General features: G+C 35.3%; 1 protein-coding gene across 2 annotated transcripts in view; it reads left to right on the forward strand.

Moving 5' to 3' along the window:
* The window catches only part of Pkc98E (Protein kinase C), a 238,221-nt gene that overhangs the window by 199,563 nt on the left and 26,146 nt on the right, over positions 1-12,512 (forward strand). For both annotated transcript variants that reach the window (XM_090375862.1, XM_090375861.1), the window contains 2 exons: positions 3,005-3,143; positions 9,193-9,381. In XM_090375862.1, the coding sequence (XP_090231988.1) occupies positions 3,005-3,143; positions 9,193-9,381 (328 nt within the window). The remainder of the gene's footprint in view (positions 1-3,004; positions 3,144-9,192; positions 9,382-12,512) is intronic.

A 12,512-nucleotide genomic window follows, 5' to 3' on the forward strand; every position in this document is an offset into this window, starting at 1 on the left:
GGAGTTTGCTGAAAAAAATGATGACTTTCACTTTAATGGTTATGTGAGTAAACAAAATTGTGGATGGTGGGCCAGAAATTCCAGAAAGGTTCACAAATGATTTTTGCATTCCACAGTGAGTTATGTTTTTTATGGTGGATCCTTAGATAATAGCAACCATGCATTTTTCTTTTCTTTTTTTTTTTTAAACAGCAGACAAAAAAAAAAAAAAAGAAAAGAAAAGAAAGATACTGAGTAATAATTCAGATCTACTAACTGTGAAGAAGAGAAAGACTTGTGGAATGCTTAATTTTAGCAGAAATGAGCTAGCTGTTGTAATTTGAGCCCTTAAAGACAGTGCAAGAACTATTTCCAAAGGGATTCCCATTATGGGAACATAAATTGGTTAGCAAGATATTCCCCAATCTCTCCTTGCCATTGACTTCTTTCAATGAGGGTTTGTTGAAGGAAAGAAATTTACCTTAACAAATTTCAAGCTAACCATCACTTGAAAAACTTTGTACAAGAAGGAATATGAGAATTGAATCACTGAGGAGGGCAATAGAAAGTGTCTATTGCTTTCCTTAAAAATTCACAGTTAACTTATTTGCAATTTACTCATTTACAGTCTGCTTATGAAAAATTATGTAATTTAAATGACATAATTTTGACACAATACCTCTTTGGATTTCTGATTCTGAAAGTTATATGACAGTTTGCTAAAATGCCAGTTGCTTATTATTTATTTGGAAATATAATGAGGTTTTGACTTTTGCCACATCCTGTAGATGTTTGTGTATTGTATAATTATGATTGAATGACTTGGTAGTAGTGTTTCTGGTTGTGGGAAAGCCTCCCATTCAGGATTACTGCCTCCCATGGAGGCAGTAATCCTGCTTTACTGATAGGCTGCAGAAAGGCAAAACCATTATTAGGAACTTGCTAATCCACATTTAAGTTTTGTTTGTTGACAATTCGAAAATTGTAGATCTCTTAAAATACCACGTTAACATAACGTACCATGTATCATAATAAATTAAATTAAGCTATGCTATTATTTCTGGTTGTTTTGTTTGTTGTTATTTGGTTTTTAAGGAGCATTAGCAACTAAGGCCATATTGCTCCGGGATATGCGGTGGTCATTCCCTGCCCTTTCTGCATCCTCCGTATTTGGTGGTGACAGACTCGAATCCCGGTCTAATCAAGAAGCATGTGCTACGCACTGCTACTCCTTCCCACCTGGCTACGAAGGTGCCCCCCATTTAAGTGATCAGCACAATTTTATCTTTATAAACTAGTGTTAAAATCATGCAATACTACCCTAAGAAGTTCCTCTTTAATATTGCCTTTCTTAAAAAAAAAAATATATATATATATATATATATATATATATATATATATATAGATTCCATAAGCTTTTTTTTTTCCCCTTATGTAAGTTAATTGTACTTGTTAAATTATTATAATAATATATTATTTGTTCCTATAAATATTCAGCAGTTACATTAAGCAAAATCTTAGATAAACAATGCCTTTCATTCTTGCCAGTGAGTATAGGATTGGATTGCATTGCTCATCTGAAAGGAATACATTCCTCATTTAGCATTAGTAGAGGCATATGATGCAAGACAGCAAGCTTATACAGCATCAGCCAAAAAAAAAAAAAAAAAAACCTTCCCATTTCACCCATCCATTTGTTCCAAATGTTTGTCTAGTTTTGCCTTGAATTTATTTAAGCTATCAACTTCCACAACGGCAGATGGAACTTTGTTCCAGCAATCAACTACCCGCTCGCTAAAGGAAAATTTCTGCACATCTATTCGACAACTGTCTTTCCTCAGGTTTGTAATCTGAGCAAGAGGAAGAATCCCATCAGCATTGAGCCTGCTCAATCCATTCAAAGCCTTATACAACTCAATCAGATCGCCTCGCTGGTGCCTACTCTCCAGACGCTGCAATTTGCAGAACTTAAGCTCTTCATAATAGCACCCCTTTGTTCCTCTCACCAGTCTTGTTGCCCTTCTCTGTACTCATTCTAGCAACTCTACATCCTTCCTAAAATGAGGTTTTCAGACCTGTATGCAGTACTCAAGGTGTGGCCTGACCATTGCCTTATACAAGAGGATAATCACCTCCTTATCGGCGCCTCCATAGCCAGGTGGGCAGGAGCAGCAGCAGTGCATAGCACACGCTTCTTGATTAGACCGGGGTTCTATCCCGTGACCACCAAATATGGAGGATGTGGAAAGGTCAGGGATTGACCACCGCATATTCCCGGAGCAATATGGCCTTAGTTGCTAATGCTTCTAAAAACCAAATAACAACAAACCTCCTTATCCCTGCTCGCAAAATTCCTGTATATCATTGACAAGACCCCATGACCTACTCTGGCAGCCTGTCTGCACTGCTCAGAAAACTTCATATTTGAATGCGCAATTACCCCCAGGTCTCTTTCATTCTCCACTACATCGAGTGTAAACCACCCAGTTTGTACATTTCTCTGGGGTTACTGGTACCCCTATGCAGTACTTTGCATTTTGTCAATGTTAAACTTCAGTTGGCACTTCTCAGCCCATCTGCCTAGATAATTCCTAGGCAGATGGGTAGATAAACCAAGCAAAACAGGAGTCTTTAAAATGAAATGATTTTCAAGAAAAAGTGTGAGTGTCACTAATATTTCGATGTTTTGTTCTTTGAAGTATTCGGTATCCCGAAATGGCAGCTAGGATGGCAAGTAGCATCCTAGCTGCCTGTAAAACAATTTGTATACACAAATTGTCTATCACCTTTTATTTTTACTGACAATGAATACAGTATGATGCATTTTTTTTTTTTTTTTTTTTTAATTCCAAAGAAAACCCATTTATATTCAATTCTGTTCTATAGATGTAGGATAGAATTGTTTCCGGTTCATTAACCATACGGATTTTTTTAATGAAGTGGAATTTGTGTTTGTTAATTTGGAAGTGACAGTGTTAGTAGAAATTAAACTAATTGAATGATTCCATTTTTTACTCATTTTCAGGGATTTGAAATTAGATAATATACTACTAGATAGTGAAGGTCACTGTAAGATAGCAGATTTTGGAATGTGCAAGGAAGGTATTGTTGATGGTGCTACTACAACTACATTCTGTGGGACGCCTGACTATATTGCCCCAGAGGTAAAAATTTTGTAATTAAAAATAACATTGGAGTTTTTATTTAGCATTGGTTTATCCATTAAATGCCATTTGAATGTTTATTTTTCACCTATTTTTTAATACAGTCAGTCCTCATATAGCACGATAGTTGTGTTCCTAGAAACCCTCGTGCAATGCAAAATCATGCAATATAAACAACAGGCCCTATGGGAAAAATAGGTTTAGGTGCCGACCACCCAAGATTGAACACACATTTGTAACCAAAACAATACCAAACATAATAAATAATCATAATAAAATACGTAAGTATTTTATTACGATTATTTATTATGTTTGGTATTGGAACTGGTTTGGTATTGGAACGATTATTTATTATGTTTGGTATTGGAACTGGTTTTTTGTTTGATTTTCTATCCAAACAGATGACAGCTGTTCCATCTCTTCCATTTCTTTGTGTCTTAATCTAATGGATTTTAATTACACTTTGTGTTGTTCCTGCTATGAAAGTTGTTTTTATTTTCTCTGCATTCTTTGTAATTCTCGGCGTTGCCTCATTTAGGCCTGTAGCACGTGCAATATCACATGGTCTTTCATTTCGCTCAAAGCGTTTCACAATTTCATATTTTTTCTCTATCGACAGAGGCGGACTGGCCATAAGCCTTATCGGTGAAACCCCGGTGGGCCGGAGGCCGGTGTGATTTTGACCATAGACCATAGTATGAGGCCACTATAAATTTTCCTGGGTAAGAATTTTTGACCCAGTCCGCCTTTGTTTATCAATATTGCTTTTCTTTTTCTCTCTGAATCTGCAGTGTCTTCACTAGGATGCTTCCTTTTCACACCTTTTAATTAAGTATTTTACTCATTTTTAGGGAATAAAGCACAATTACAAAACGAGGAGGCACGCTTGATACACATAAACAAAGCTGCGTGCATGTAGCAACTGAATAAACAACACCGTAAAGGCAGAAATACAATACTAACACCTCACATTTTACTAAAGCACATTTCTAGGGGTTATTACCATAAAACAATAAAAACATTTCCAGTTGAGTTTCTGCTAGTGGAATCTGTTATAAACTGGTAGTAAACTCGATCTAATTGCATATGCGATTATACCGATAGCTGGAATTGTGTTGGTTTTTACGTTATTATGGTGAAATGTGTTTCCCCTTCACTGATATAAAAAACAAATACATTTTCAGAATCTTCTCCTCATTCCTATCGTGTTGTATTCGGTTGGGGGTGATTCTGCATTCAACTGCCATTTCTTGTAAACACAAAGGCAAATCGTGCATAAGCGAATTCGGTTCATTTTATATAAGATATTGTTCCCCTATTTATAAATCGTGTATGATCGAATTCGTGTAGTGTAAACACGTGTTATACGAGGACTGACTATATTTATTTAAAAGAGAGAGATACTATAAATTAATGTCCTGTAAATAATAATGAAAGGTTTGAATGCATGTGAAATAGGAGGCATTGTGTACAGTGGCAGTGTACACATTGCATTATATTTCACATGCATTCAGTTTTTTGTAAATTAATAATTTTTTTTTAATTATAAGAAAAGATGTTGAGTTATTTTTCTGCATAATTTTACAGTTGCCAAAAATTCAAATTCTGCTTTGAATTTAGTCAGACTTGTTGCCTCTGTCATATTGTGAAGCAATTTATTCACTGCCCAGAGGTAAATTTCATGAGATTCAATCTTCTGTTATTCCCTGATATTTTGTGCCTCCCAATTCTTGTCTCACCTGCAAGGAACAGGTCTTCCTTATAGGTAAGACAAGATCTAGTTGTCAAACTAGAGATATGCCCTAGGTGTCTAGTTGTCAAACTTTTGCAGTCTACACTTAAGCCGTTCTTCATATGTGTATCAAATTGCACTTGCCACTAATCTGGGCACCTTTCTTTGAACACCCTCCAGAATTTTAATGTCTTTTCTAGGTGCAGTCTGTGGACCTGAATACAATATTCCACATGCAGTCTAACCGTTTTACAGGCAGCTAGGATGCTACTTGCCGTCCTAGCTGCCTGTTTACACTGTATGGAAAATTTAATGTGAGATAGAATTGTAGCACTTAAGTCTTTTTCAACTTGAACCACATTTAGCTCTTTCCCCTGGCTTTTACATGATGCTAGGTTCATAAAGTTAGATTTAGAGGCATTAAACTATAGTTGCCATTTTTTTGAACCATATATACAACCAGTCCAAGTCTTTTTAAAGCATCCTGGCTTGGCATGGATTATTAACCATCTTGCTGACTTTCAGCTTCTGACAGCTTCCTTTGGAAACTCTTTTCAGTATCATTTATTAAAATTATAAATAAGAGTGGACCCGATACCAAACATCATGAGTGATCCCACTTTTTACAATGGCACACTCTGAGGACTGGCAATTTATGACAACCCTTTGTTTTCTCTCTCTCTCTCTCTCTCTCTCTCTCTCTCTCTCTCTCTCTCTCTCTCTTTACAGTTTATATAGTAGCTTTCCTTGCAGTAAATAATCAGAAGCTTTATTTTAACACTAGTTTTTAATATTTTTTGACTTCAATCATGCATATGCAAAATTTTATGTGAATGGGTTTGTGACACACAAGTTTCAACAATAAAGTGCTTACTCATTATGTAATTTTTCAATTGCCATTCTTCTCCAGCCCTGATACAAGCAGTGCTTTAGATCAAAAGCAAGAATCAAAGTTTACATTAACATTTGTAATTTAATTTTTAAACATTTGCTACATCATCAAGCTCATAAGAGTCTTTGACTTAGAAACATTTAAGCTATCAGCAACACTCCATTTTTTTAAAATACAGCTACTTCTATACTGCTTTTAAACATTTGAATTAATCAAACAATGTACATTTTATATAGCAGAAAAAAAAAATCTTTACCCGACCATTGCAAACACACAATGATTTCATTATACAGATAAATGTGCTGTATAATGAAAGCAGAATACATCTTCTACACTGTCATAAACCTTTAATAAGCTTCTTTTTGATCACAACAGAGTGCTGCTTATATACTATTATGATCCCCATTATTTGGTATTAATAATATTTAATAAAATAAATAACATTACAAAAATATGTTCTCACAGTGATTGTTCTCGAATTTTGTGCTCTCTGAGTGCCAGGAATTGCACATTGTAGATTTTTTTTTTTTTTTTTTTTTTACACTGCAAATCTTCAAGAGTTGCATGTAAATGGAAATGTATTTGATTTATAGATCAGAACTTGTAAATAATTAGATTAAAATTGAACAGCTTGTAAGATCATAAGATATTACTATTACAGTGAGTGCTTGTAATAATTGTCTGTCAACCATAAGGTGAAGTTTTGGCTAATGTATTTTATTTGTCTCCTGGTGGATTTTTTAAATCTTCAGCAAATTAATGACATTAATTTGCTGAACTATATTAAGCATGGTTTGAAAGGTAGTTTGAAATTAGTTGCCAGAATTCTGAAATATTTCAGACTATAAATAACATGAGTGCATTAGAATTTTTAAGAAGTAAACTATCATGTGAATTCCCTGTTTCTCTATCTCTGAATCTCCTTATGTACAGGTGAGTAAAAAATCCCTGTGCAGAAATAAGCATGTCTCATACACATGCCTCAGGTGACATGTGCAACTATTAGCAAGTAGTCCCAACTCTCCTTCAACTGCACACTACCTTACTACCATTCAACCAATCATGTCATAAACAGTGAGCTATTTGGATGCATGCAATTGTTGTGAAAATGGCTTCATCAAATGAAGCCCAAGCATTTTTGTTGGAACCTATGTTTTGTTCTTTTAGTATGCAAAAATTGTCAAACAGAAATTTGAGGAAATATATCCCTAAAATTCACATATCATATTGTAATACAGTGCAGTAGTTGATTAACAAGTTTAGAGAAACTGGATCATGTGCAGATACACCAAGGTCTGGCAGATTGTAGTGTGTTAAAATTCGGTCCAGTACTTTGTACTCTTTTAAAACTGAGTTTTAACAGAGGACAAAGTATTGGACATTTTTGATCACATCATGACAAATTCAAAAAAGTCAGTTTGCAGATTGTCACAAAAAGAAAATGCCCAAAGTTGCATCCATGCAAGATAATGCCAGCACATGAACTGCAAGAATATGACCACACAACACATGTGCAGTTATTGCTGATGATTTGGAGATTTCCTTACAGCTAATGGGGAAGACATTCTGGGCATTACCTTTTCAACAATGCAGCACAGGTTTCATTTGTCTGGGTATGTCAACTCCCAAAACAGCTATGGTTGGCAATTAATATGGTTGTAGTTGGCAATTAATATACATGCCATTCAAGAGATACTACTGCATAATCAAAAAGGCTGGTGGCTCACAATATCATGAAGGTAAATAATGGTCCCATATTCTTTGAGAACACTATCAGTGCAGAGCATTATTCTATACCCCCTTCATTGCACATTTAACTGAAGACAAAATTGCCAGATAGTGCTGTGGCACATATGGCTAATATATCCATATTGCATTTCCAGGGATGTTTGGCTACCAGGGTCATCTGACTTTACCCCGTCTGATTTTTATCTTTTTTTTGGGGGTGAGGTGCAGTGAAAAGTGCAGTTTACCTAGACAATTGTCATGGTTGGTGATCTGAGAGAAATGGTCATGAACTTTGTGACTATTTCTCTCATAGATGTGCTTCTCTACATGCCTGTTGGGACCACTTCCAACATTTTGTAACTGTACATACTATACATTCACTATAACTAACTTTCACTCTGACCATCTATATATTTTATTATCAACAGGTGCACAAGGACTTTTCACTTACCCTGTATGATGTTTTTTGAAAACATTATACAGTAAACCCCCGCTATTCGCGGTATCTGTATTCGCGGTTTCGCGTATTCGCGATCGCTGATTTAATATAAAATGAAACCTAAAAAAATGTGAATTTTAAAGCGCCGTGAATGTTATCCGCCATAAAAAAACATGGGCGTGGCTACAATTATCTTTCCCGGTCAAAACAGCGCTCAGTGGGTGGGGGGAGAGGGGTGACAAAATCGCGAGCATGGATGTTTCTCGCTAATCCTTGTTCAGTATGTGTTATGCGCATGTAATGGAAGTTTTTGTTGTTTGCTTTTAATTTATATGCTTATAAATTAAATAAATTTATCAATTTATAAATTGATATGCTTACAAAAGTGATAAATCTACCGTTTTGCAGTGTAAAACAGACTTTTTCGAGTGTGTTAACGGACGAAAGTGACTTTATTGTGGACAAGTTCTTTCTAACCCGTACAAAAATATGGCTACGAATAACAAGAGAAATGTGAAAATATCAAAGAAGGTGATGACATTAGCGAATAAAATTGAGTTATTAGACAAAATTTCTAATGGTCAAAGTATCTCCTCGGTGGCAAAACATTATAAAATCAATGAGTCAACGTTACGATCAATCAAAAAATCGGAAGAAAAAATCCGCCGTAGTGTCCGTGAAAACCCGCTAATTGCTTCAAAAATTTGCTCTGTAACTCGTGATGTTAAATTAGAAAAAATGGGAAAAGCTTTAAACCTGTGGATAGAAGACTGAACTCAAAATAAAATTCCGTTAAGTTCACTCATCATTCGTGAAAAGGCAAAACTCCTTTATCAACACTTTAGCGAAACTGGTGATAGCTCTGGCGGGCTAAGTTTTTTAGCCAGCAAAGGTGCTGGTTTGAAAGATTTGTTTGAAATTTCTAATAAATATTACATTTAATATTAAATTGTTTCTTATTTTCATTTCGATGCCATATGCTTGCATTTCACTACTGTCTATGTACATAGTCATATTATGAAGGTACATATAACACATACATCAGACAAAATTTTAGACTAGTTTTTCTTATATATTTCCTACTTTGGAACGGAACCCCTTTATTACTATGGGAGCCATAACTCAGTATTCGCGTTTTCGGTATTCGCGACATTTCTCAGGAACGTAACCCCCGCGAATAGCGGGGGTTTACTGTATTTAATACATTTTGATGAGTTATACTTAATGACAATCATTGTTATCTATATTTGCTCAACAGATTCTACAAGAACTAGAATATGGCCCTTCTGTAGATTGGTGGGCATTAGGAGTTCTTATGTATGAAATGATGGCTGGGCAACCTCCATTTGAAGCAGACAATGAAGACGACCTTTTTGAATCCATACTTCATGATGATGTTTTATATCCTGTTTGGCTTAGTAAAGAGGCTGTTTCAATATTAAAAGGAGTATGTATATTTTAGCAAAAATATTCTTAAAATAATTTATTTACTTTTCCTTTTAATATAAAATTATACCACAAGTTGTTTATGCCAATAATCTCTACCAGTAGGTTATTCATTTAGTTAACATACTAAATGAATAACCTACCAGTAGGTTATTCATTTAGTTATTCATTTAATTGGCATGAAAGGTTTATTTTACTTTATAAATAACATAAAAGGTTTATTTTGCTTTATAAATGAATAGTTGTAACCAAATGCTTAAATTTTTAAATAAAGTTAAGATATTTTTCAGCTCTAATAATAAAATAGTTCTATGGAAATTTTCGAAATTGCAAATTTCGATCTTGCTAGTTCTCAATTTATGTAAATTCACATGGTTAATGGCTGAAATTCACAATTTTCTTGACGTCACTTAGTGGTGATTTTTACAATGTACTTGAGATTTTTACAATATTCCAGATGATTGTATTAAAACTAATACTTTTGTATTAAATTTGTTCTCTGTATTTAGCTGACATGGAGTATGATACTTCTTGATCTTTATATTTGCCAAAAATGTGTGTACATAGGTATTTTATAGTTATTAATATTAGTACTGGCCATATGGTGCAAGGAAGCCTAAGGTTTATGCTGAACCATCCAAAATAAAAAAAAATAAAAAAAGTAAAATAATAATAAAATAAAATAAATACTTAATAAAAGAAAAGGAAATAGACAACCTATGCATTTTCCTGAAACTATCAGCCTCAACCACCCATGAAGGTAACTTATTCCAGTAATTTATAACTTGCTGGCTAAAATTAAACTTCCGCAATCCAATCTAAGCATTTCCCACCCCCCATAACTTGATAATGATTTTAGAACTAGGGGCCATAAATATGGCCCTTAGTTCTAGAATCATTTATAACCGTGAAAATTTCATCCTCATTCATTTTACTTTTGCCTCTCAGAGCCTTAAACACATCAATCAAGTCTCCTCTAAAGTGCTTAGTTGCCAAGTTATGAAACCCACATGTTCAGTCTTTCCTTGTATGGATGCCCTTTTGCCAATCTCAACAGGCGAGTCACTCGTCTTTGGACCTTTTCAAGAAGCTCAATGTCTTATTTTAGGTGCAGCCTCCACACTTCAACACAGTATTCCAAGTGTGGTCTAGCAGTAGCCTTATATAATAATGGGATTATGATGTCCTTATCTCTACTAGAATATGTACAGAATACATGTCCGGAAATTTGCCTTTAGCCAGCGGGTAGTAGATTGCTGGAACAAACTACCATATGTCGTGGAAGTTGATAGCTTAAATAAATTCAAGGAAGAACTGGACAAACTTTTGGAGTGAATGACGGGTGAAATGGGAAGGGGTGTTTTTTTTTTTTTTTTTTTTTTGCTGATGCTGTATGTATAAGCTTACTTTCTCGTATCATATGCTAATGCTAATGTTTGATAAATCATTGATAGGACACCATGGGCCTTCCTTGCAACCTGTCTACAATGCTTAGAGAACTTTGTCTGACTGTATCGTAACTCCAAAGTTCCTTTCTTTCACTACTGACTTTAGTTCATCTCCACCAAGTGTATAAGTTATTTTGTGGTTGCTGTTCCCCAGCTGTACGACCTTGCATTTTGCTGAATTAAAGCATAGCTGCCGTTTTTCTGACCATCTCTGAAGTCTATTTAGGTCACTCTGAAGAAACTCTTGGCGGTGATCATTAACTACTCTACTGATCTGTACATCGTCTGCAAATTTAGACATTACTCCCTCTATCTCTTAATCTATGTCATTTAAGAAATTCAAAAACAACAGTGGTCCCAATACTGATCCTCGGGGAACCCCACTTCTTACATTAACCCAATCTGAGGAATAGCCATTTATCACAACCCTCTGCCTCCTGCCCTGAAGCCATCCTGCTCTCTATCTAAGGATTTTCCATGTGATTCCAATCTGTTCCAGTTTATAAAATAACTTGTCATGTGAAACTGAGTCAAATGCTTTGCTGAAATCCAAATAAACAATGTCAAAATTATTCCCTAAATCCAGCTCATGAGCAACCCTGTCAAAATAGCTAACCAAATTTGTTAAACATGATTTCCCCTTTACAAAAACCATGCTGTATGCATCCTTCAGAATTCCATTTATATCCAAATGATCCTGAATTCCACCCTTGATCATTTGCTCCATGATCTTCCCTACTGCTGAAGTTAGATTGACCAGTCGGTAATTTTCCGCTACACTCTTAACTGCCTTCATGTATCGGTGATGCATTGGCACTTTTCCATTCCAACGGAATCTCTCCTGAGTCCAGTGATACTCTCATAATTAGCCTTAATGGTTCAATGTACTCACTTGCCACCTCCCTTGCAATCATAGGGTATATGCCATCAACTTCAGGAGCCTTACTCACCTGTAGGCTTGAAAGTTTTTTTTTTTTTTTCATTAAATAATCATGTGAAGTTTCAATATCATTAATTACATATTTTTCAACTGCACTCCCATAATTTCCCATTGACATACAGAGTTCTTCTGTAAATATCGATGTAAAGTAACAGTTGAGTTCATCTGCAACATCAGCTGGAGTATCTAATACTATCCCACATCCATTACATAAGGGTCTGATCTTATTTGTCCTTTTCTTTTCATTTATATGTTTTTTGCTAGCTTACAACCCTTGTGGGTGGCACAATGGTTACAGTCACCCTCTACCTACACTGTGGAAAAGGCATGGTTTTGAATCCTATCATTTACATGAGAAATTTTTATGAAAATTTTTTCATAATGTTTGGCAGAGTTTTTCTCGGGTAGGGATGTTTCATGGTTTTTCTCTCCTTTGAAACTTGTTTTTCATCTGCCAAACAGCAAACTGACTGAAGAATACCTGCATTTACAAGAATATGAGGTGAGAGTACACTGGCACCTTATAACCTGAATTGCTTTGCTGCTTAATACACATGCCTGTGACATTCTCTGCTGTGTGCAGCTACACAGCCAACATGGTCAGTATGAGGAAGTTAAAATGTGAAGATAAAAATTGCTCAGTGCAATAGGCATTTGCATCACAAACATGCTGGAAGCACAGTACATCCAAAGCAGGTCCAGTGTAGTCAGCTCTTGCCCAAAACATGTCTTGAGGAATGTTAG

This window comes from Mastigoproctus giganteus, chromosome 6, assembly GCF_048544385.1.
Source record: "Mastigoproctus giganteus isolate SK-2022 chromosome 6, ASM4854438v1, whole genome shotgun sequence".
NCBI lineage: Eukaryota > Metazoa > Arthropoda > Arachnida > Uropygi > Thelyphonidae > Mastigoproctus > Mastigoproctus giganteus.